This window comes from Fusarium musae, chromosome 8 (assembly GCF_019915245.1).
Source record: "Fusarium musae strain F31 chromosome 8, whole genome shotgun sequence".
Classification (NCBI taxonomy): Eukaryota; Fungi; Ascomycota; class Sordariomycetes; order Hypocreales; family Nectriaceae; genus Fusarium; species Fusarium musae.
Window position 1 is genome coordinate 1,001,433 of NC_058394.1, and position 22,404 is coordinate 1,023,836.

At 48.9% G+C, this 22,404-nt stretch overlaps 4 protein-coding genes across 4 annotated transcripts; 2 read left to right on the forward strand and 2 right to left on the reverse strand.

Annotated features, from left to right (window-relative positions):
* Nucleotides 1-1,407: 1,407 nt before the first annotated feature.
* J7337_010576 (uncharacterized protein) lies at nucleotides 1,408-1,908 on the reverse strand (the record flags this gene model as incomplete). Its single annotated transcript, XM_044828152.1, has 1 exon — nucleotides 1,408-1,908. One exon carries the CDS (start codon nucleotides 1,906-1,908, stop codon nucleotides 1,408-1,410), a length of 501 nt encoding a protein of 166 aa, XP_044676706.1.
* An 8,795-nt stretch (nucleotides 1,909-10,703) lies between these two features.
* J7337_010577 (uncharacterized protein) lies at nucleotides 10,704-10,982 on the forward strand (the record flags this gene model as incomplete). Its single annotated transcript, XM_044828153.1, has 1 exon — nucleotides 10,704-10,982. The coding sequence occupies one exon, from the start codon at nucleotides 10,704-10,706 to the stop codon at nucleotides 10,980-10,982; it is 279 nt and encodes a 92-aa protein (XP_044676707.1).
* A 4,839-nt stretch (nucleotides 10,983-15,821) lies between these two features.
* On the reverse strand, nucleotides 15,822-17,471 carry J7337_010578 (uncharacterized protein; the record flags this gene model as incomplete). Its single annotated transcript, XM_044828154.1, has 4 exons — nucleotides 15,822-15,984; nucleotides 16,036-16,643; nucleotides 16,693-17,234; nucleotides 17,282-17,471. The coding sequence occupies 4 exons, from the start codon at nucleotides 17,469-17,471 to the stop codon at nucleotides 15,822-15,824; spliced, it is 1,503 nt and encodes a 500-aa protein (XP_044676708.1).
* A 2,706-nt stretch (nucleotides 17,472-20,177) lies between these two features.
* Nucleotides 20,178-21,888, forward strand: J7337_010579 (uncharacterized protein; the record flags this gene model as incomplete). Its single annotated transcript, XM_044828155.1, has 2 exons — nucleotides 20,178-20,395; nucleotides 20,448-21,888. 2 exons carry the CDS (start codon nucleotides 20,178-20,180, stop codon nucleotides 21,886-21,888), a joined length of 1,659 nt encoding a protein of 552 aa, XP_044676709.1.
* Nucleotides 21,889-22,404: the final 516 nt, after the last annotated feature.

Below are 22,404 nucleotides of genomic sequence, written 5' to 3' on the forward strand. Positions count from 1 at the left end.
AATAGAGAATACCCTAAGAAACAGGAGGCGTGCAAGAGAAATAAACACCTTCCTTAATGCACCTAGGACTGGCCGAGAGGTTGAGGGACTTAGGACGGAGCTCGGCCAGCTCGAATTGTTTCACTCATGGAAAGTATTCAGTATCGGTTTTCCAGGAAGCTTCAATATTTTGATAAGGCTTTGCAGCCAATTAGGTTTCCAAGACATCCTGGCAAGTGTCTGATATTGCAGAAGCACGACATCGAGTCGGACCAGAAATGACTCATCGCCAACTCAGCTTTAAAAGAAACATTAGGTCGTCTTGAATAGCCAGTCTCTACCAAACTACATTGTCTCAAATGGCTTCCGCATATAGTCAAGAGAAACTTTCACAGTTCTTCGATCACATCGATCTCCCTAAATCGTTGCGAAAAGACATTCGGCCTTCTTTGATGCTCTTGAAAGCCTCGCACACTCACTCGCTCGCCACATTCCCGTATGAAAACCTATCTCTGCACTATAATGCCACTCATAGCATCGACCTCGACCCTCAACATCTTTTTTCGAAAGATGGTGGCTGATAGACGGGGACGGGGTGGTTTTACTCGAGGGAGACTTGAGGGTGTTCCAAGAGGGGACTATCCAGGCTAGTAAGTAGCCTACTATATCTCAGTTATTATGATTATACAAGGAAGTCAAATCTACACATAGAGGGACTAGAATCAGGGCTATCACTATACAAATAAGCTCATATTCTTTTTATACATACCAATATTCTAGCAACATAAATCAAGCACTAACTAGACATTAAGGAACCATATCGTGAATACCATCACTTTCCCGGATAGCAGCAAATATCATTCCGATACAGCATTCAGATGCGATAGTACCACAACGCCAATACCACTCGTCGACGGTTTAGTACACAAGAACCTTAGAACCCAACAAATCCGACTCAAGAGAGATTAGATCCTTCATCAAGTCCACAAGGCAGAAGAGACTAAACTCTGGATCTATCAGTATCGAAACGGCGAAGACAAAGAGTGGAACTCTTTCTACTCGTTTCCTAGCATCGAGTTCTTCGCTTTGGACTGGGATGTTGTAAAATGGTGGATTAATACTCACGCGGATAGCCATCAGCGACGCAACGTGTTGACTATCAAGTTTCTGCTTCAGCCTGTGGAGGTTGAAGCGAGATTCGAAGGGGAGATGGAGATTTACGGAAAGAGAATGCTTGTGAATGGGGTTGTTAAAGAGAACCTGAGGGGAAAGACGCAGATCATCACCACTTGTAACACTGAAGGGGAACGTGTAGAAGCTCTTGGGAAGCATTTCCAGATATCTCTATTCGCGGCTATGTGTCGGAGCTCAGAGGCACTGTACCATAATAAGATGAAAAGAGTCTCCCAGATCCTAATATAAACATCATCAAGCCTTGAGAAAGTCCCATAGAGCACCTTCACCCTTCACTTCAACCAACTCACTTCCATCATCTCCAACAGCCACACTCCACAGCTCTTGGCCATGTCTCATCAAGAGCTCATAGCCACCCTGCGGACTCGGCCGGAGTGTGAAATACTCATGCGACTGGTGGTGATTGACTCGCGCGATGAATTTCTTCCTGTCGTTGTGGCCGATGATAGTCCCAGAAACACAGTTTCGGAAGCCCAGCCATCTATCTCGTTCGATACAGTCCCAGTGAAAGCCTCCTCTCGGGTTGAAGCCCTCACAAAGTCGGAGGTCCCCGTTGACGATGGTGATGACTTTGCCTGAGTCGCGATGGCGAATGATGAAGATTGCTCCGGGGTAGGGAACAGATTCGGTGTAATCTCTGCAGTGTTCGGTTGTTGTTGTGTGTGTAGGCGTACCTTGGCCATCGACAGTGGAAGCCATGGACATGGTATCAATGAGATCCATTTCTTTACTCATTCTGCTGATGTTTTACTGTCGACAATTGTGACTGAGTTGCGGTATTGAGGTGGTGAGGTTGTATGCATCTCCACGTAATGCGTCAGGCAGCTGCGGGAGAGCAGCCAACCAACCACTGAGATTGGTGCATCTTGGCAGCCCTTTCAGCCGCTTCAGCACCCGTCAGTGAAACACTGGGACAAGCAGTCCTATATAACGGTAAACATAGATGAGTAAACTACAGGCAGCGGCAGTGTATATGTAAAACACATTCAATAAAACAGGTTTCTAGGAACAAAGAGCTTCCAAGTTTGCCCCTGGTACGTACCAGAGAAATGCCGTAGGGTAAACTCGCCAGACTTGCCCCAGACGAAGATGATCGACGCTCGCTCGGCAGCTAGCGAGTGATAGCCGCCTGCAACTTGACTTACAAGTCCTACAGATGTGAATTATAAATGTAAACAACATCTGTTCACGTCGCGCTGCTGCGTTTGGCACCGTATCTTACGGAACTATTATATGGCATGGTCTCATCAATGGTCATGTCATACATGCCCTTGACTGCCTGATACTCGCAGACAAGACCCAACACCAAACCCGATGCCAGTAACCAACTACGCCGTTGGTCAAACCGAGACACCAAAGTCCTAACAAACTCTAGTCATCGACATCAGAGCATGAATAAGGGTGTGAGACAAAAGACCCTGCATGAGTACAACCAACCCAGCCACGACAGCATCTCTCGAAACACATACTCTGCATCCTGGACGATTCAAGGTCACAAGATTGAGCAATCAGTCATTTCTTCGCAGCCTTAAACGCCCAAGACACAAAAATTAACTCGCGCCAAGCCTCGCGTGACCTCAATCACAAACACCGTTTTAACCGCCCGCGTCGCATGGCATGGCACGGCATGGCAACGCATTCACAAGCTGGTCCCTCCCCTCCCCTGTCATTATCGTGTCATTCTGATCTCTCGGGCTTCGCAACAAAACCGTTATGCTATAAGTTGAGTTAATCCCTCCCGTCGCATCCGCAAAATGAGGGCGCCACAGTAGCACTCGTAACACGTTCTAGACCAACGGAGCAAACCCTACGAAGCCAAGAACTGTGGCTCAGGGCACGAGGACACGCAACCCATGGGTCCAAAAGGTCTAGAACGTCGTTGTGCTGATCTTGGGTATTCCCGACGAGTTTTCCCACGCTTCTGAGAACCAAGCCCTCCAATAGGACTGCACGGCTGGCTGTGCGAAGGTTTCCTGTGCCACTGCGCTTCACTAGGTATTGGTTCTACGACAAGGCGCAACGGAAAAGGGCGATTGAGAGACCCCGAGGTAGGGAAATGGCATAGTGCTCGCCGGGGTATCGTACTTGTATTGATGGTCCGATGGGCATGCTCTCGAATTAGCCAGGAACGCTCGGAGCCCGGCAGGATCGGAAAAGGGCTTAATTGAAGCAACGTTGTATGAGTGCCGGGAGATCGATAACGGCCTTTTCCGGAGTCGTAGTGTAGTATTGAGTCTATCAACTGGCCAGAATAACAACACTTTTAGTCAATAGCCAGACAAGAATAGCAGCACGGTTTAGAGACGCTGAGACTACAGTAAACGCACCGATTCAAATGTCTTTGTTTACTTACACTCTGCGACTCTGCCCTGAAAATCAATAGAGCCAAGCCCTGCCTGATCCGCATCGGTATCGGCATGCCCGAGCTACATCATGATCTGATAGAAAAGAGTCAAATGGAATAACTGATAAAATAACTGACCAAGTGCCTGAGGGCTGATCACGCGGAAACACTCGCCTACTCAAAACATCGATGCCTTCCGTGAGTACAGTACCCGGATGCAAAGTGGTCGAAAGCAATCAGCTGCATGGCGCTCAGTTACAATGCATCAAGCACAGGCACCTATTGCCACATCAAGGAACCCAGACCACGGACGTTTTTTCCAGAGTCAGGCCGAAGCAGATCAGTCATAGTCCGTGTTGGCCGAGCTTATGGCCCAGATCTAGAGCCTCCCTCGTGTGATAAGCAAGACCGGACGGACCCTTTCAAAAGGACCCTTAATTTGTAAGAGGACCAGAAAAAGAAAGGGATTCACCGCTCCATAATTGTTCAGCCCTGGGATCACCGGGCCCGTGGCTCAAAAGTCCATTTTGAGATCCAAGCTCTGCAAGATGGCGTATTCTGGAATACGGTTGCCAGCAGAAGCCCGCCAAGACGAATTCTAGGCCGCATGGGACTGCAGTCCTGCAATGCAACACTGTCCTGCTCTTGTCAGCGCTTGCGGGGGTTTGATAGAAGAAAAAAAGGCTTCGTCAGAACATGGTGGCTGTGACAGGTCTACTGCTTAGAATGGTTGGCTTTGTAATTTAATGATATGCAAAACACACGTTGCTCATCAGCATCGAAATGGATTGGATGTCCAAGCGGGTCGATCATTCATCAAACTTCAGCTTTCAGGGACCTTTTGGGGCCCACCAGTTCAAAACGCCAGCCAGTGAGGAAATGGGTGAAGCACTGAAGAATTAGGGGACCCTGCCAAGCCAGTGTTCTAGACTCCAGAGCCATGAGTCTAACAGTTTGACTCTCACTTTAAAATGGCGAGCGGCATTATTTCCTCTTTTTTGACGGAAATAGCAATTCAAGCGGAAAAGGAACCATCAGTCAGCAATAACCTCAAGACCAGTGCTAGAGACAGTTAGTGATTCTAGACATGACACGGCTTGCCAAGCAATTCGTGATCGTCTGACAAAGAAGACACTGACGACTGATCCGTCGCATCCGTCGGGGAGCTTGATTAATTAGAGCGCCATGCATCGGGCTCCATGGGAGATACGTTAGAATTGCCGCGGCATCGCATCGTATCGTATCGCATGCATCGGATGCCATTATCGCATCAGATAAAACAGACACGCGCAAGGTTCTATCCCACTGTAGTATAGGCAAAATGAGAAAACGGAGCAGAGGGGAAAGGGCGTGCTGTGCACGGGGTGAGAATTAAGAAAAGGGTCATCCATATCCCCGATTTAGAGCATCTCCGTCTCGATCCCCTTGCAGCATTGATGAGGCGAGGCTACATACATTTCCATTCCTCCATCGTAAATCTGTGAGATGGAGAATTGTGATTTGAATATGGATATGCCCATGTGGGAAAAAGCGAGCATCTCGATATCTGTGCAGAGAGAGAGGCCATTGGTTCCCAGGAGCAGCTCCGGACGGGAGGACTCTCTGACTGTTTATAACGAAAACGGACGCCCATCGAAGGTTTGGTAGAGCATCTCGGCCGGTGGCGTCGCCATCTCGATGTGGCTCCATCACTTGATGAGGGCGGGTTTTCAGAGCGTGTTCCAGATCGATCTACAACAAAGGGTCTTACCTAACGTTAGCTCCCAGGAACATTTCCCATCTACTCACTACTGTACTGTACATACACTAACTAAGCTGAGAGAGTTTCCATTCGATGATAATGCGTCCTGAGGGGGTGCCTGTTGTGTGTAGCGCCATGGGCAATTGGTAATCGGGTTATGGGAATTGTGGGTGGCATGGCCATGGGCATTTGCTCAAAACCACCACTGAATGGCCGCCGTTTTGTGTCTGGACGATGTGGATGGCTCTGTCTATCTCAAACTCTAGACTGACCCATCAATCCAGTTTAAAACGGTCTCTCCAAAGGGCTGAACGGAGCGACACCACTCACTCGTATTGCTGATCGATCGCGATGAGACAAGTGCAGTGTGCCTTTATCTACGACTCGACACGACTCAACCAGTCTACTCAAAACACATCTCGATGATTAATTCCTCTGTAACGAAGATCAAACAGATTCTCATCCCACACCTGAGCTGACTTGGCTGATAATCTTTCGATGAATCAATCAAGATCCCCCCTACCTACTACGCACGTTAGTCTAAAACCCCACATATCTATCTTCCTTCTCATCGGGACCATCGAAAGGCAAAAAATTAGAAAAATGATAGACGATCGCGGGTTCTGATAAGCGTTCCCGCCCAAGCCCAGTCCCGGCAATCCGACGATCAATCAAACTACGTCTCCAGTTTCACTCGCTGATCCGATGAGTAAGTCTGGTTCCGGGCATCGAGAGGGTATCAATCGCACGTGGGTGCTGCGTAACTGTCGACGTCAGTTTTGCGATAAGCGCTTCCTTTGTGTCATGTTTCGAGGGATGAATTACGCGCGTGCGATGGAGATTGCATCATCCAGACGGCTATTGACTGCTCCATCACACACTACTATAAGGTAAGTTCTCGATGTTCGGAACTGCTGGCTAGACGACGATTATTTACTGCGATCGGGAGTAACTCAATTTCGCTTTTAGGGATCATGATGAGATGCAGAGTATTGCCATCGCCAACGGGGTCATGCAGGCAGCCTTGACAAGAACAAGGTTGACGGAGAAGCTCCGGTGCTTGTGAAGGAAGCTCACGATGTCGATTGCAAGCTACAGTACGATGCCGATGGCCCTCGGAGTCATGGGGGTTCTTTTGCCTGTCTCGAGTGCCGTGCCGGATGTGACTGGCACGACTCGGCCGGGTGTGATAGCGTGAACGTGAATGGTGCTTTACACTCTGTTTCAAGGTCTTGGCAAAACACGTTGCGACTTTGAGGACCAATCCAATGAAGCCGTAACGGACGACATCGAGATGCTCAAGGCTGTCCGTTGCAATGCAATGTGTCCATGCAATGCCATGTCTTTCTTTTTCATGCTCAACAAAAAGACACATGTATGTATCAGGAGAGTGACAGACAGTTCCAGAGCCAGTCATCTGTCGTTATTCCCGTCCAGAACATTCAGATATCTCGTTAGAATGCTCTGGACTCTACCCACACCCGTGAAGCGAATCGACGAGATTGTATCGCCATTGGAACGGAATCATCTCCGACTAGTGGGATCTGGGTCATGGGACAGAAGGCACAGAACAAGACAGTAAAAAACCGAAGCTTTCATGTCCTTCGATCCTGTTCTAATGGCCCGACCAAGGTTTTCGTCTCTGTGCCCTGAAGATCGGAAATTGGCTGTGTCATCAAAGGAGTGGCCGATGGCGCTACGACTGTTTTGGAGGCTGACTCCAAACGCCGGAACGGAATGCCCTGCCAAGATCTCCGTTCGCTAACTCCGTTTACCGCTTACTGTGATATCTCGTTAACCACTCCCCTCACCTCGCTCAGTTGCATGTTAACAACAAAGCTTCACAAGGTCCCTGTGAGTCACGGCAAGGGGCCCTGTAAAGAAACCAAAGGGCGGGAAGATGCACCCGAAATAGCAATGCAATTCATGGATCCCAACACGATCCACTGCCAAAAGACAGCAAAGAAGCAGCGGTCATAAACACCATGAAACTCAACTCTACAGCATTGTACTTTCTGCAGCGGACTTTTCACTGTCAAGCCCAACACGCCAATTTACGCATTCCAACAATGCTCTATTTCTGGGTACACTAAACGCTAGCTCAGAGCCCAATCCAACGGTTCAGGCTCATCATGCAAGGACAGGGTTCTCGCTCTCGCTCTCGGTCAGAGTCAGCCCTCAAAAAGAATTAGGGGTCCATCATCTCTTCTGTACGGAGTATCATTCATTCAAGCTCGACCTCAAAATACTGGAGCCCGCCCGTAAGACCAGCGTTGCAGCCCTGAAAAACTGAACGACCCGACTCCCCGGGTACGCGGTGTGCTGCCCTGTATGTATGTAGCATTCTGCTCATCTTCCTCCCTGTGGATATTGGATCACCCCGGTGCTTAGATCGTGGTGGTGCCCGTAGTCGCGGGCGGCTCTGTTGTTCTGTTCTGTGATGATGGGCTGGGCTGGGCTGGGTTGTCTACGTTGCATCAGGATTGAGGCTTGTAAGTGACAGCAATCCAATAGCGCCTTTCCATACGAGGACAAAACTTTGCAAATTACAATCCTGTCACAATCGAAGCTCGGCGGGCGCCCAATAGCGACTCTTTCATGTGTTGAGAAACGATGCCGATTTGTTTCTCTCAAAGTTATTCATGCGTTGACAGCGGATGGAGAACAGAAACAAACTCTCTCTCCCATCGGATTCCCGCGATATGCGTGAAACCCGCCCTAGCATTCAAGACTCCATCCAAAGAGCCGCCCTTCATATGCTGTTGGCCGCACAACAAGGGTTAAATACTGCATCACATCTACTCCGTGCTGTAATGTACATGCCGCCCGACGCGAACGCCATTGTTTAAATGTGACAGATGCAATGTATGCTTATTGTATCAATTGCGCGGCCTTTCGGCGCGGTTCAAGCGCCGCCATCCATTATCAATCACCATGGCATACGCATGCCGTACAAGCCGAAAAGCCCGTCACTTTGACAATCAGTTGCAGCAGGCACCCGCGGAAGACGGGCGCACGCAGTCAGCTCGATATGTCCTTTTTTTTTTTTTTTTTTATTTACCTACCTAATTGATCCCTGTGGCTTCGTGCCCTTCCTTGCTGGGCTGAGCTGGCCGATCCGGGGTTATTTTAACGGTGAACTCAATTTCATGAGGCGGACCATTTGAATTGTCTCACTACCGTCTACGTCTTACATACCGTACATTTGACTCATCTTGCCAGAGCAACACTGGACAACTCATCTTGGTCCAAGCTACAGGAGGTGAAAAGCTAGAGTGATACAGCACAGGCACAGGGTCTTTTTGCACAGACTTTTGGGCCCTGAAGCTAGAAGCTTCATCAACACAAGACTCTGCAATCTAATTTGCAGGAAGTTCCCATTGTGCAAGGAAGACCCGGTTACGGGAGCCCAGAGCAACGATTGACAACAAGACATCTACATAATAATGCAACAAGCTTTATCTGCATTTGCATTTTTGTTCCTTTTTTCGTGCCTGGGTTAAACAAGGCGGTAGATGCATAGATTGCTGCCAAAAAGCAAACAATGCATGAATATATTGCGCTGTACCTTTTTGTCTCTGAAGCTGTGCCCCGTTGTCGTCGTAAGCAGTTATGAGCTGGTTCCTCCCGTGCCGTGACAATATTACATACAGTTCTGTAAGAGGTACGGACGGTACAGTACATACAGGCATATCCGAGACATCAGCCAGCCTCACAACGGGACGAACTTGGGCGTGAGGTTAAATCACGGGCGCTGCAGGGGATAATAACAGAATATTTCTGGACAGTTCCGTAGAGTCGGTTAATCAATTAGACACAGCGTGATGCCTCACCAGCATAACCTGACCCGCCAGGTCAATCATCACAGGCCAAAACAAAAAGTCTCGAGATTTAGTGATGATCCCGTAAGCCCCGATAGATCGCATAAGCCCAACACAAAACAGAAAACGGAGCATCTCAGATGAATCGACAGGGGTAAATGTAAACTAAACGGACAAGATGGAGATGGACGGGTTTCGCCTGGTCAGGACTCAGGACCCAAGACCTGACGTTGCATCGGCCAGGCCTGTTCTGGTATTGGGTTCGAGCCAAGCCACGCCCCTCCTCTCACTCCCTCTGCCTCCTCCGTTTTTGACTGAACCTGAGCTTGCTCTGTTGATTCAACGCCAAGTTTCAAGCCAAGACTCAACAGCTCGAGAGTTTGTGTATGGTTGCTGAGACAATTATCCCTCACCGAGAGCAGTCTTAGATAACAGCTCAGCTTTTTCTGGTGCTGGCATATGCCGCAGATGCAAAGTATGCATGTATCTTTTTCCAGGACTCAAATTGAATTGAACTGAACTGAAAGCTGGTGCCTTGAAGAGGGGCGTGTGCTACAACTTGGACGCTCCGTTTTGCTCGTTCTTGGGCTTGGCACAATGTCTTGTTGCTGTTTCTCTTCGACCCGCTGCCGATCTTTACTCCGCACCACGCCGTCTTGCAAGACACCTCCGTGGACGAGCAGTTAAATCGTCGATCCGCAGCAGCACAGCTAAAGGAGACCAAGGGGACGAAACTTACGTAGCCCCCAAAAAACCACACATACATACTGAGACTGCCCTGTTTCTCTCTGGGTGCGCGTATCTATATGTGTGTGTGTTGCATCCAATTGCTAGCAGGTTCAAGAAAAAGAATAAAAGCCATTTTGATAAAAAGGCCTGCTCTCCCCCCCCCCCCCCCCCCCCCCAGAACAACGCCTTGGATCCAGAACCTACATCCCTTTTATGAAACGAATTTCACGATACGACTCGACTCGACTTGACTCGACTCAACTCTATACGATACATACAATAGCCTAGTACATTCTAGGCTCTCTTCAGTGATAGCGATTGATTGATTGTGCACTCAAATAAACACACAAGGGGTGCCCAGCTGCAATCGACCAGACTAAGCCTCAGCCACCTGTGCTACAGTTCGAAACTGTACCGTCCGCCCGTACCGTATCTACCGTATCTGTCTGTCTGTCCGTCGTCTACGTATACGACGTGGCGTGAGCAGCGTTGCTCGCCCTCCCTGGTCCCCAGTGCCCAGTCCCGTTCAGGCTCAGACAGGTCAAGACAAAACACAAGACACACCCCCCTCCCCCGGACGGGCTTGTTTTCAAGGCTCCAGAGTTCAAGAGGCTAGGCCCCTGGTCGCTCTTCAATCCTTCTTAACCAGCACAGTCCCCTTGAGGGCGAAGCATTCAAGCAAGAGCCAACACAAAGCAGCAAAGCAATTACATTACCAAGGCGCCAGCACATCCCCATCCACTTGAAACAAACAAAAAAAAAAGGCTTTAGCTTCTTTTCCTTCTTCTTATTCCTTGCCCTGCCTGCCTGCCTGCCCCTTGCGGTACATCACCCTCAGAAATTATCTATATTATAACCCGCCCTGTCTGCCCTCTCCAACCTCGTCTCCATCATCATGTCTGCCAGACCTTCAAGCCACCACTTTGGATCAACCAGCTCAACATCATCAACACCTTCTTCAGGCTCCGACTCAGACTCTTCCAGCTCAGGACACAGATACAGCATGGACTCAATCGCCCTCCCTATCGCCTCTGTCGAGGTTCTTCGCTGCATGCGATGCGCTCGCTCAGTAGAGGCTACTTCCACCGACGACGTCAGCACCATGGGAATGGTTCGCATCGCACACAACCTCTACTACTGCGAACGCTGCGCAAAGATGGTCGGCTACAAATAAATGAATCAACCAACACACAACTACTAAAGGCCTGAACACGAGTAACACACGGAATTACTTTCAGCTTTTTCTTCTTCTTTCTCGGTGGAGGGAAACAAATCACATTGCGACATGGACGGTTAATCCCCAAAGCATTCAATGATTCTTCCAGCCAACCAGCCAGCCAGCCAGCCAACACACAACAACCACCTTTTCGGCGCAAAGGAAACATGATATTCGGCTCTTAACCCCCAGTGTGCCGCATGAATACATCCCCCTTCCGCCATTAGGGTCAGCCAGCCATTTCTTGCATTTGGCATACCCAATCAACACCAAGAGCAAAGCCATATATCGCCACAAAGCATAGTTGACCATCAACATCAACATGCGAGGACGACCTAAATTGGCACCCTCTTAACAACAACCGAAGCAAAAACCCAACGATACCGGCAAAACCCACCCTCTTAGCACCTGCAAATCTCAGGAACCAATTCCCATCCTTTTTTGAGGTTCAGGACATTCGAGTGATCGGGTGCGGCATGTCCGGCATCAATGTATGGGTACCCGTCAGCTTCCGGATCAGCACCTGTCAGGCTCAGCTCAGCCCAGCCCAGCCCAGCCCAGCCCAGCCTGCGAGTGATCAGCCCCTCCAAAAGATAAAGACTGCATTCACTGCCTCATGTGAGATGGATACCACTTGAGGCGCTGTCTTGTCAATTTTCATGACCACCATTTTTTTGTGTACCTATTTGACGACCTTGGATGTTTGGAGTTTTCTTTAGGATGGGATATATAACACTGTCACACTATCGGATTTTCTTCTTCTTCTTCTTGTATACCCACGGATACCCTGTTTACTGCCGCCGGGCGCTTTGGATATTTTTGGGGTTATTTGGATGCTATTGTTCGCTTCTATTCATCGTGGTGGATACACGCAAGTCCACGGCCTGGTGCCTGGCACGGATTTAGCTTCCTGGGCAGGCTATTTGTCTATATACTAATTCAAACAATTTATCAGAAATTGCCATATCATATCGTGTTTTACCATGTTATTGTGTCTCGTGCATTGTGCTCTCGTACTAATCTCATCTGTGTCTTGCGTGTCGGTCATGTAGTTGGTGGTCATTGACGCCTGATCTCTAACACTCACTGTCCGTCTAACTACAGGCTACTACAGCAGCCCTCGGCGCTACTTTACGTGCCGTCTCTGGCATTGCTAGCACGTATCTATGTACATCCGACCAGGGTCGGGAATACTGCCATTGGCTCTTTCGTTCTCAAACGGTGATTGCCATTTTTACCCTCCCCCTCTCAGAACCAATTAGAGACTGCCCAAGAGGAATTTCAACAGCAGACTCAATGTTGGCTGCCGAAAAGGTCACATACCAGCCGCTGACGTCTTGGCTCCCCAACTTTTCCGTAATCATTTCTCTTCAAGCGGGGGCTTTAGATGCGTATGGAGACAGAGAGAGAGAGAGAGTTCTCATGATCTGAGTCTGAGTCTGAGTCTGAGTCTGGCTTCATCGATAGGAATGAGAGCGGAGTTGGGAATGGAGACATGGCGGTCTCGCTTCGACTCATTTCTCTTTGACTTTCACTTTAATCTGAGACTCTAAGACCTATCTTTTCCCTTTTGCTCTTCTCCGCCTGTCACTCCAGGTTTTATCCCGGCTTTGGCAATTCTCCTCGGTTAGGGTTTTTAACAGAGCCCAGAGCAACTCCACTATTTCGGTTTACTTGCTTATTTCTGCAGATTTAGTGGAGTCTTCAAGTTCCATTCAATATCTTGCACCCGCAGCTGCAGCTGCATCTGCATTTTTTTTTTCTCTACTCCTCTGTGAGGCTATTCCCACTGTCCCACTCGTCGCGGTCTAGAGCCGTCTCGGAGATGTGTCGAGATTACGACGACGCGACATGACATGGATATGAGTGCCTGCCCTGAGAAACAAGGCCAAGACCAATCGATCCAATAGTGCAGTGGTGCCGCACTCACATGCAGATTGGCTTGCGATCATTGCATAAACTCTATGTAATATCTACCTATGTCCGTGTGACGATGACACTTGAAACTCAATCAGTCCAGTCACACTTGCACTTGCACTTGCACTTGTGCTCGCCCCTAGAAATCGTAGCTGGAGACTTCAGCTGTCGACTGCACAGCTTAGGTTTGCCCAGCCAACCATCAAAAGTCAATGTCAGTTCGCGTGCGGCACCTCAGACGCAAACAGTGGAGTCTTGAGTATGAGTGCCGTGGGCTATCCGTAAAAGGTACCATGATAGCTTATAGCCTAACTGCAAGTTACCCAGCACCGTTTTCACGCTACTGCAAGCTTTGCAAGCCACGAGCGTAACTGTTATAGGCATTTCAGAACATCCCAGCCACACGATGGATGGATGCATGTGGCCTAAAAAAAGCACATATGGACGAGTCGAGCTAATGTACGACTTGTCCTCCTGCCGCACAACGCGCCTGTAGTACTGCAGCAGATTGATAGGAACAAGACGGAGTTTGTAGGTATTTGACTTTGGAGCGGCAGTTGAGGAGATGCGTGCGTCTACAAAAGTGCTACGGTAGTCGACTGGAGTGGATTGGAATGTAACATTGGCTTGCGTAGCTGCATCTGCCGTTATCCTTCAGATAGAGGAGATGCAGGTCTAGACTCCTCGAGACTCTGGTCAAGAACTGCCCGACTCCCCGCTCTCTCGCCATCCTCGGCTCCATCAAAGCTTCAAGGCAGCAGCAGCGAAAAATAAAGGAAATAAGATAGCGGCGGTGGCTCAACGGGTCTAAATGCCGGAAGGCTAACAATCCGAGACTACGGAGTACGAATTGCTCGAAATGGTCATTTCTTGATTCCTCTGCGATTCAGGACCTCGCAGCTGCACTAACACCAAGATAGAGCACCTTTTCAAAGTCCCCGTGCCAAGCTTTATTTCCTGCTCGTGTGCCTTGCGTTTCCTTGCTCAACTTGCAGTCCAGGGTTTCAGTACCGCTCTTGACCAAGCTCGAAATAGCATCTCATCGACCCGCAGGGGTTGCAGTGAAGCCAGGGTAGGTAGGTAGGTAGGTATGTATTTTACGACATACGGAAGTAGAAGTGTGAAAAACATGTCCCAGCCTGCTGGTCTATCCATCGTATCGCCCGCTCCAAAAGCTGACATGCAGCAATTATGAGGCTGCCATGTCGTTGGCCTTTTCCTTGGCATGAGACGTGAGACAAAAAATGAGCCCCTTGTCTTGCCTTACATTGGATCAGTATGTACTGTAGAATGCACTGAATGTCACTTTGTCTTAGAAGATAGGCAATACGCAGAGACAATTGATCATTCTTACAAGGCTACAAGACAATCAAAGCCGGAGTCCTTCTCATCCGTGATAGATAGTGAGACTTCACTCACCGGTCTGGACCCGACCCCCCGAACTTGATTCAAGGCCTTCGCTCGGCATGTCGTCCGTTTAGAGCAGAAGCGGCATCGACGGATCTGAAGGTTATGGCAACAAACATCCCGAAGCCGATCCGTCCGAAGGAAATAACACTTTTAGTGATTCCCTAGACTATGAGCAGTTCCGTCTTAATGCCGATTTAACCGTCTAATTATCGAGCCCCCATGCACACAGCAACGTCGTGTCGTGATGTTATCACCGTCCTCGATTCTCAGTCTTCCCGTGCAGCAAATGAGCGCTTTTTTCTTTCTTTAACCCGTCTTACACCCCCCCCGACAGGTCATGTCCATCCATACAGTACACATTCACCCGTCTAACCAGAAAACGGTTGCGCCCGTGAGCTATGCAGCCAGATGTCATAGGGTCCCCGCGCGCCAACTCCAACGCGAGTTAGCTTCACATTGAATGCCGCAAGGGATGACGTTTTCTCATGCGTCCAGGGTTTTCTCTGCTCCCTTTATTAACATGGTCATGGCGGTGACAGTGACAGGAGCCACACCGAAATGAAAAAGAACGCCGAGAAAAAGGGCTCAAGTCATGGCCCTGAATGTTGGAAGAGGAGAGAACAAAAAAAAGAAATGGATCTCGTGTAAGTTTTTCTGGTGGAGGACTAAACGCACGGGCGATCATCACAAAAGATCAGATCAGATATTCTCCATTTCAGGCTCAAGCCCCCCGAGATCCCAAACTCAAAAATAGTAAAAGGAAACACGTATTTAGAAACAGAACATCAAGAGCATGGATTTAAGGGGTTCTTTCTCCCTTCCGTGCAATTCCCTTGCACAAACACGTACACACCATCGACAACATGCATCTTCCCGCAAAGACCCTGCGAATGCCCTCATTCTAATATGACCCACCCCTTTCGTCATCCCGTCCTCTGACCTCATCGTGCAGGCCACCACGACACCGACGTTACGTTATCGAGCAGTCCCAAAAACAGGGCGGTCTATAAAAAACAACACTGACATGGGTGCGTGACGTCGCCTGTGAGGGTAAAAACTACTAAACGGTTTGCTTTTGCGGTATTTGACATGGGTTCTTCTGGCGAAACGGTCACCAAGCGGGAATAGACTGAGGTGAGGATGATGTACATGAAGATCAGAGAACCCTTACAATGAGCGAAACAGTGAGGTTGTGGCGTATGTGTAGCTCGACTTATTTTGAGCATTATAGGGCTGTTGCGTGCACCCGGCGGTCAACGGGCGAGCTTCTATGCTGCTTCTAAGAATATTCGATTTCTGATTACCGAGATTGTCTTCTCGATTACATACCCAGGTGCTTCCGTGCATGCTCACACCAAGGCTATTCCAACGCCTTACACCCAATCCCCACATCCCTTAATTACAAAGTTAGACATGCAAACGTATTATATCCAAACATCATGTTTCCGTAAACCAACGACCGTGAAGCTATCAACCCTCCATTCTTACATCCGTCTCCCTCCCGAGATTCTTCAGCAGGAAACTGCGCTTGAAGTACTCGTTGGGGTGAACAATGGTCTCGAGCTGTTGTTGTGTCATGACGCCCTCATCCTTGGCCCTCTTGATCTCTTGCTTGTGCAGATGCTCAAATACACTGCGATCGCAATTAGTACATATGTCATTCAAGGCATGGGCATAGACTTACCGATTACATGCCATATGGAACTTTTGCTTGTCTTTATCCTCTTTAACGCCCTGGAGAACAGAGCGATCATTAACACCCATAGCCTGGACAAGTGCTGAGAGGTTCTCCATGTTGAAGTGTCGGTATGGGCATCCGTGGGCCTCACCAGGACCAGGAGGATGCTCGGTAAGGATCTTCTGACAACTGAATGGACTATAACCACCTCCTCTTCGGTTGGAATCACCACCTACATCACCATAAACGTGACGAATGTTATATCGGTACTCCTTGTTGAACTTGTCATCTGTGATCTTGTGGAAGCTCTTTCTCCAGAATACAAGACACTCCTCCAAGTTGAGCCCAATACCCTTGAGAAAGAGCGAGTACTGCAGTCGACCATAGTGCTTGAGATGAGCATCTCGACGTAGTGAGCGGTGCAAGTGGGACATGCAGGCTGGGAAGTGTTGAGACAAGTTGTCGATGTTGGCAGCGCTGATCTCGGCACCGGGCACAGCGGCTGTGCTGGACATGTAAGATGCGTCGGGGGTGATGAAGTTCTTGGAAAGATGGTTGAGGATGGGTGTGAGTCGGTCATCCTCGTCAAGTCGAGGAAGAGCACGGGCAGTCAACTAGACACTGTCAGTTCAGACCTTGGCAAAGAGTTTTCAGATGCTGTACCTCAAGTTGTCGCTCCAGTCGCGAGCTGAACTCCGAGACTACCATGCCAGCCTGTTCTCGGCCTGGCACAAACGCCTTTCCAGCCTTCAAGAACACTCTTCGGCTCTCAATGAGCTCGGGAACTCGTTCCCAGTCTACCTTGAACCATGTATCATCATCATTCTCGCCCTTTCGGTTGCTAGCAAAGGCGGCCAGCTCCGCAGCATACTTCCTCCTATCCTCATCTGTTACGTCTTCGCACCAGTCTAGGCCAAGAGTCTTGACAAAGGCAGATCGCTCGGCGAGATCGTCATCATTGAGTCGCAGGCGGAAAAGCATCGTCTCGACACGGGTGAATCGACGGCGCAGGTCTTCAGTAGACGAGAACGCAAGTCGGAGGATAAAATGGCTGTAGTGGTCTTTTTGGCGTTGCTCGAATATCTTCTTGGAGCCTGAGCTGTTGGCCTCGAGGTGAAGGTGCTTCTTGAGGATGGGCTTCATGTGTGTTGCAGTCTCGGCAGGAGTCTTGTTGCGGAACGAGCATGCTTCGAGTTCAGCGAGAACTACCGAGTATTAGATACGCCCATTATTGCAATTTTCAGCAGCCTACCTCGTAGTCGGTCGATGGCCCATTGTTCAAATTGCTCGAGGGTGATATCCGCTGTGGGAGGATCTGTGTAAAAGTTGAGACGATGAGGATAGTCGAGATCTTTGTATGTAGGGGCAGCGAATTGCTTCTTGCGATGGTCGACGACATTTCGCCTCTTGGGGTCGATTCGGTTAAAGTCTTGCCGCAACATGATTTCGTTGTTTGTTGAGTATCTGTATCGATGGAGTGGAAACTGCCCAAGGAGTGGAATCGGTTGGCAAAAGGCATAGGAGGGAGACGCGACTTTACGCGTCTGGCGTCGCGGGGTGGAGCGGGCAATTAAGGACCTGTAGCCCAATCAGAAGCGCGCGAGGTGTTCCCCAGGTGATTTTGGCGTGCAAGCAAGCCCACGATTTACTTGGCTCCATCGGACAATGCCATTAATTAATAAAGAAGGATTTGTTCTTAAGTATAAGAGAGTTCGACCAGTCAATTAATGCTGAAATGACTGGGTCATTTAAACTTGTGTTTCAACGCGACAACGGAAGCGATTTTGCATCCGAACGTCCTGCCATCATGCATTTCAAGAGGTAGTCGATGACCTCAGTTGGAGTATTAAGTTGTTCCAATTCCCCGTCATTCACAAGTGAAGCACTCATGCCTATCAGCTCCCTCCATACTTTATATGGCATCAATATATCCTGCAAATAGCCTGAGCCATGCCAGTTCAGCTCAGACGTAGACCTGGGGCATCAATTCCCAAGACCTGTCGCTCTACAACTCCATTCAAAGTCCCTTCAACAGTATGTACAAGCCTCAACCAACGATTGTGTACTAGTAACTCATTCTTCCAGATTAATACAGAGAGTATTTCAGTCTCAGCTCTACTATTTAAACTGCCGCCTGAAGTTCTTACCATGATCTTCGATCAAGCGCCGCAGGTGGACAAGATCATGTTAGCGATGACCTGCAAAAGTTTACTCGCAACTTCACGGCTGTGTAGCCTTTCTGTACCTCTCCGTGAATCGCACATGGCCACTTGGAATAGGCCAGACTCTTCACGCACTGTAGCTTCATGCTCATGTTTGAACATGTGTGATTTACTCCGGAGGTTTCGGCCAAGGGACGCTCGTGGTCGACCAAGTCGGGCGTGGAGTTGGTGTCTGGACTGCTGTAGATATCTCCCGACAAGACGAGGATGGTGGCAACGCCGAATGATAAAAGAGCCTGCTGTGGTATCCCGAGATGGGCTACCAAACTGTGAGCTTATTATTAATTGGTTCGGTCGCGGACTCAAACAGCAGTGCCCTATTTGTTACCTGAAGGACGTCCAATAGCTCCAACAACCAAATTAAAACATGGAGATGATATCGTCAAGAATGTACTTTTGATAGGTATTTCTTATGATCCTCTAACTTTCATTTTTGAGAGAATTAACGAACTTAAAGACCTCCGGAATAGAATTCACGTTCAAAGTTCTCACGCTTATGCCTAACACCAACACTACAGCTGAAGCAGCCCAATTCTCAATTACAATATTTTGTATTTTATTTTGTTCTTGCACGGATTGGTAATGAGTTATGGGTTGTATGGAAGTATAGATGTCTTCCTACTCCCCAAGCTCATCAACCAGTAGCAAAACAAAGAGGGACTGTAATAAGAATCCATTGTTTTGCTGCATAATTCTAAGTGCAATTTTACAGTTTTATAACATATCTCTGCAGTGACGTATATCGCCATCACGAGTCTCAGATCAACTCATTGTGAACTACCCCATGTCAACCAAGATTGAGCTTTGTTGGAACTGTCTTCTATAGTTAGATGCTTGTTGACGTAGCTATCTTAGCTCGATGCAAAACATGTTGCTCTTCAGGCCTCCACTGACAAAGAACCCTCTGTCTATCGATCAGTCTCCGTAATCAGTTAGATGGAGGCAGTGATTGCCAGATCTAGACCACTCGACCGAGGGCTGAGGTGGGTGCCGGTCCCTGATGAATGCGAGGGGAGGGAGCAACAACTGCTAGAGCGCCTCTCGCTCCCGAACAAGTGGAGATAGCCGGGCGCTTATGGGGCACCGTTTACAGGGGCGGGCGGTAGGTGGCTTTCATTTCTGTAGGGCTGAAGAAGAGATGAAACCAACAAATGCAACATGAATGTCAAAAGACTTGCATGATCGACGATGGTGATAATAAATGCGTGTTGATTGTATGTGAAATAGTGAACTAAACAGATCAAAAATAAGCCGATGATAAGCACAAGACACCAGGGCCAAGATTATCGCAAGGCATACTCACATCGTCCATCCATCGATCGAGGTAGTATCCCATGACTTGTGACTCTGGGTTCCCTGCGACATGGATGACTCGAGAAAACGGCCCCCACCCTAAAACGCATTTGACATGGATAACACATTAGTCTAGCACATACTCCGTATGTAAGGTCAGATATCGCTAAATAAGTTTTGGGAGGGGAAAGACACCGCGTTGAAGCCCATCTTACCTTATGCCGTAGGTAGGGTACTGGCACTCTCTCACTGGCCCTACGGGGCTGGGCTGAATGGAACGGACTGGGATGATCCCTCAAGGCTGCCTCATCCACTCTGTGCCGTGCCGCGCTGCGCTGCGCTGCGCTGATGAGAGGAGGGGATTGACAGACAGGGTTCAGGGTTAAATATGCTAAACCTTGAACATTAACTGATTACCTTACTTGAATCCAGTTCTACTCGCTCTGCTTCGTCTTCGTCTTCATCCCCATCTTCATCTTTAATGTGACGTCTTTCCTCATCCCCTCTCCCATAAATCTTCATATGGGACCTCGCTCCGTTAACAATTACTCATTCACAACTGCCGCGTCAGCACTACATCCGTTCCTCAGTCAGCCTTACCACCACAGAACGTAACCCACCAAAAATGCTATGATGGCTACCTCGAGCGTCTTCTCCGCTCGACGTCGCACGTCACCCGGTGACTCTGACGACACCGACATGAGCTTCCCTCGCTGCGCACCTGGAAGACGTATTCCCAGCTCGGAGTGGGAGAAGATACGTCCAGTAATCACGAAGCTCTACCAGGAAGAGAAGCGACCGCTCAAAGAGGTCATGGAAGTCCTCGAGCGTGAACATGGCTTCACTGCAACGTGTGTAAACCTCTTCGTCTCTTAAAGTCTCGGGTGTTGACTCGTTTTGCAGTGTCAAGATGTACAAGTCGAGGATTTGGAAGTGGGGTCTTGACAAGAAGCTCAAGAGTGATGAGGTCCTCGCTATTCTCATCCTGAGGACTGAACGTGAGGCGCAAGGGAAGATATCAGAGTTTACTATTCGTGGACAGCCAGTCGATCTGGATAACATAAACAGATACATCCGACGAAATCCGGGCCTTGTTGCGCGCTTCAGGGCGGGTGTTGTGCCCAGCATCCAGACAACTCTCGAGGTCCAATGTCGGACACCATCACCAATACCGAGTCACCACTCGTTACCACCACCGAAGGAGATTTCCAGCGTCGAACAGGTCCTCAATCTATTTAGGGACTACTTCGATACCTCTATCACCAGTGGAATATGGAACCATGAATATAACGGTGACTGTGTCAGCCCAAGGCCTGGCGACCGAAGTGTCGAGCTGTTTGAACGTGCGGTCGCCAGCTTTGGTCTTGTCAACAGGTCAATGATGAGAAAAGATGAAATCTCAATAAGCACTCTCCTCACTCCAGCATTTGAGTCGCTCAAGGAGATAATCGCCTCTGAGAGCCCTGTTTTCGCTGTACGCACAGCTTTCCTCCTGTGGTATCTCCATCGATTTCACAAGGAAGACCTTCTTCACATTGTCATGAACTACCTCGCTGGCTTAGTACCTATTGTACTGGGTCATGATCACCCCATGACACGAATCTGGAAAATCATTGGGTCTCAGGACTTCTCCGATCATTACGAACTCTCCACACGACTCTACTCTTCTCTCGTGCCTCTCTTTGAGGAGCGAATTGGATTCGCCAATTCCCTCACCACAATTCTCTACTGCGACCACATCGACTGTCTTGTGCACCATGGCCAAACAGCAGAATCACTCAGTGTCGCTACACAATACAGAACCCGAGCAGAAGCCACACAATTACGGCATCCTTGGCTCCGCGAACTTGCAATCTTACAAACAGGCATAATGTGCAATGCGAAAACGGCTGAGGGGAAGATTGAGGAGGCAATGCAGTGTCTTCAATCACTAAAAGATTGGGACCTTGACGAAGAGCAACAAGCCGGTATGAACATTCAACTAGGCAACTACGGCTATCAAATGGGTGACTTCTCCTTGGCAATTGACTGCTTCCGCGAAGCATCTCGCCTCATAACCGCCAGCCAAGGCGACGAGAGGATCCACCTCACATGTCTCGCAAACCTTGAGTCCGCGCTGCGCAAAAGCGGAGAGGCTGACGAGGCAGCCCAGGTGCATGAGCTACGGCTCAGACGATTATCAGACTTTGCCAGGGAGACTGGCACCTTTGCAAATCTGCCTGAATCCTGCGCCGCGGCCGTGAGTCCGGGGGATAGTTACAGCTGGGACGCTCAGCAAGTGTGTGATTGGCACTGGAGTGAGGATGGGCACGGTAGTGCGATGCCTACCTTGGCATTGACATGATGCCTGCAGGATCTGCTTACTGCATTGTGTTTCATGATACAGGGGGGTTCTACATGATATGGAATATGACTTTGTGTGTATATATTGAGCGAGGGTTTTGGGTTTAACGCTTTTACGACTAAACATTTTACTACAAAGAAGACACTATGAGGAATAAATTCAAGAGATACAGAAGGAAAACAGATGATTGAAAGAAGGATCAGTCTAAAAGACTAGCTGGTGGGCATCTTGGACGAAAGCGGTATCATTTTTCGAGGCCACAACTGGCGACCTCCCTGGGCTGTGTACATCGGTCTAGTTGAAGCGGGACCTTATCAAGAATCTGCGAAGACTTTATTCATCTTATAAAAGCTTTTCTTGTTGTTATTGGCTCTCTGTTTCATGATGTTGAATGGGTAAGGGCAAAGCAGCATCATGATGTTTGGCGCGGGCCATACAGTCTTACGTTTGCAACGAGGTAACAACTTTAATTGTGTGATGTGACCATTGACGGCAGTATGTCTTGGATAAAAGACT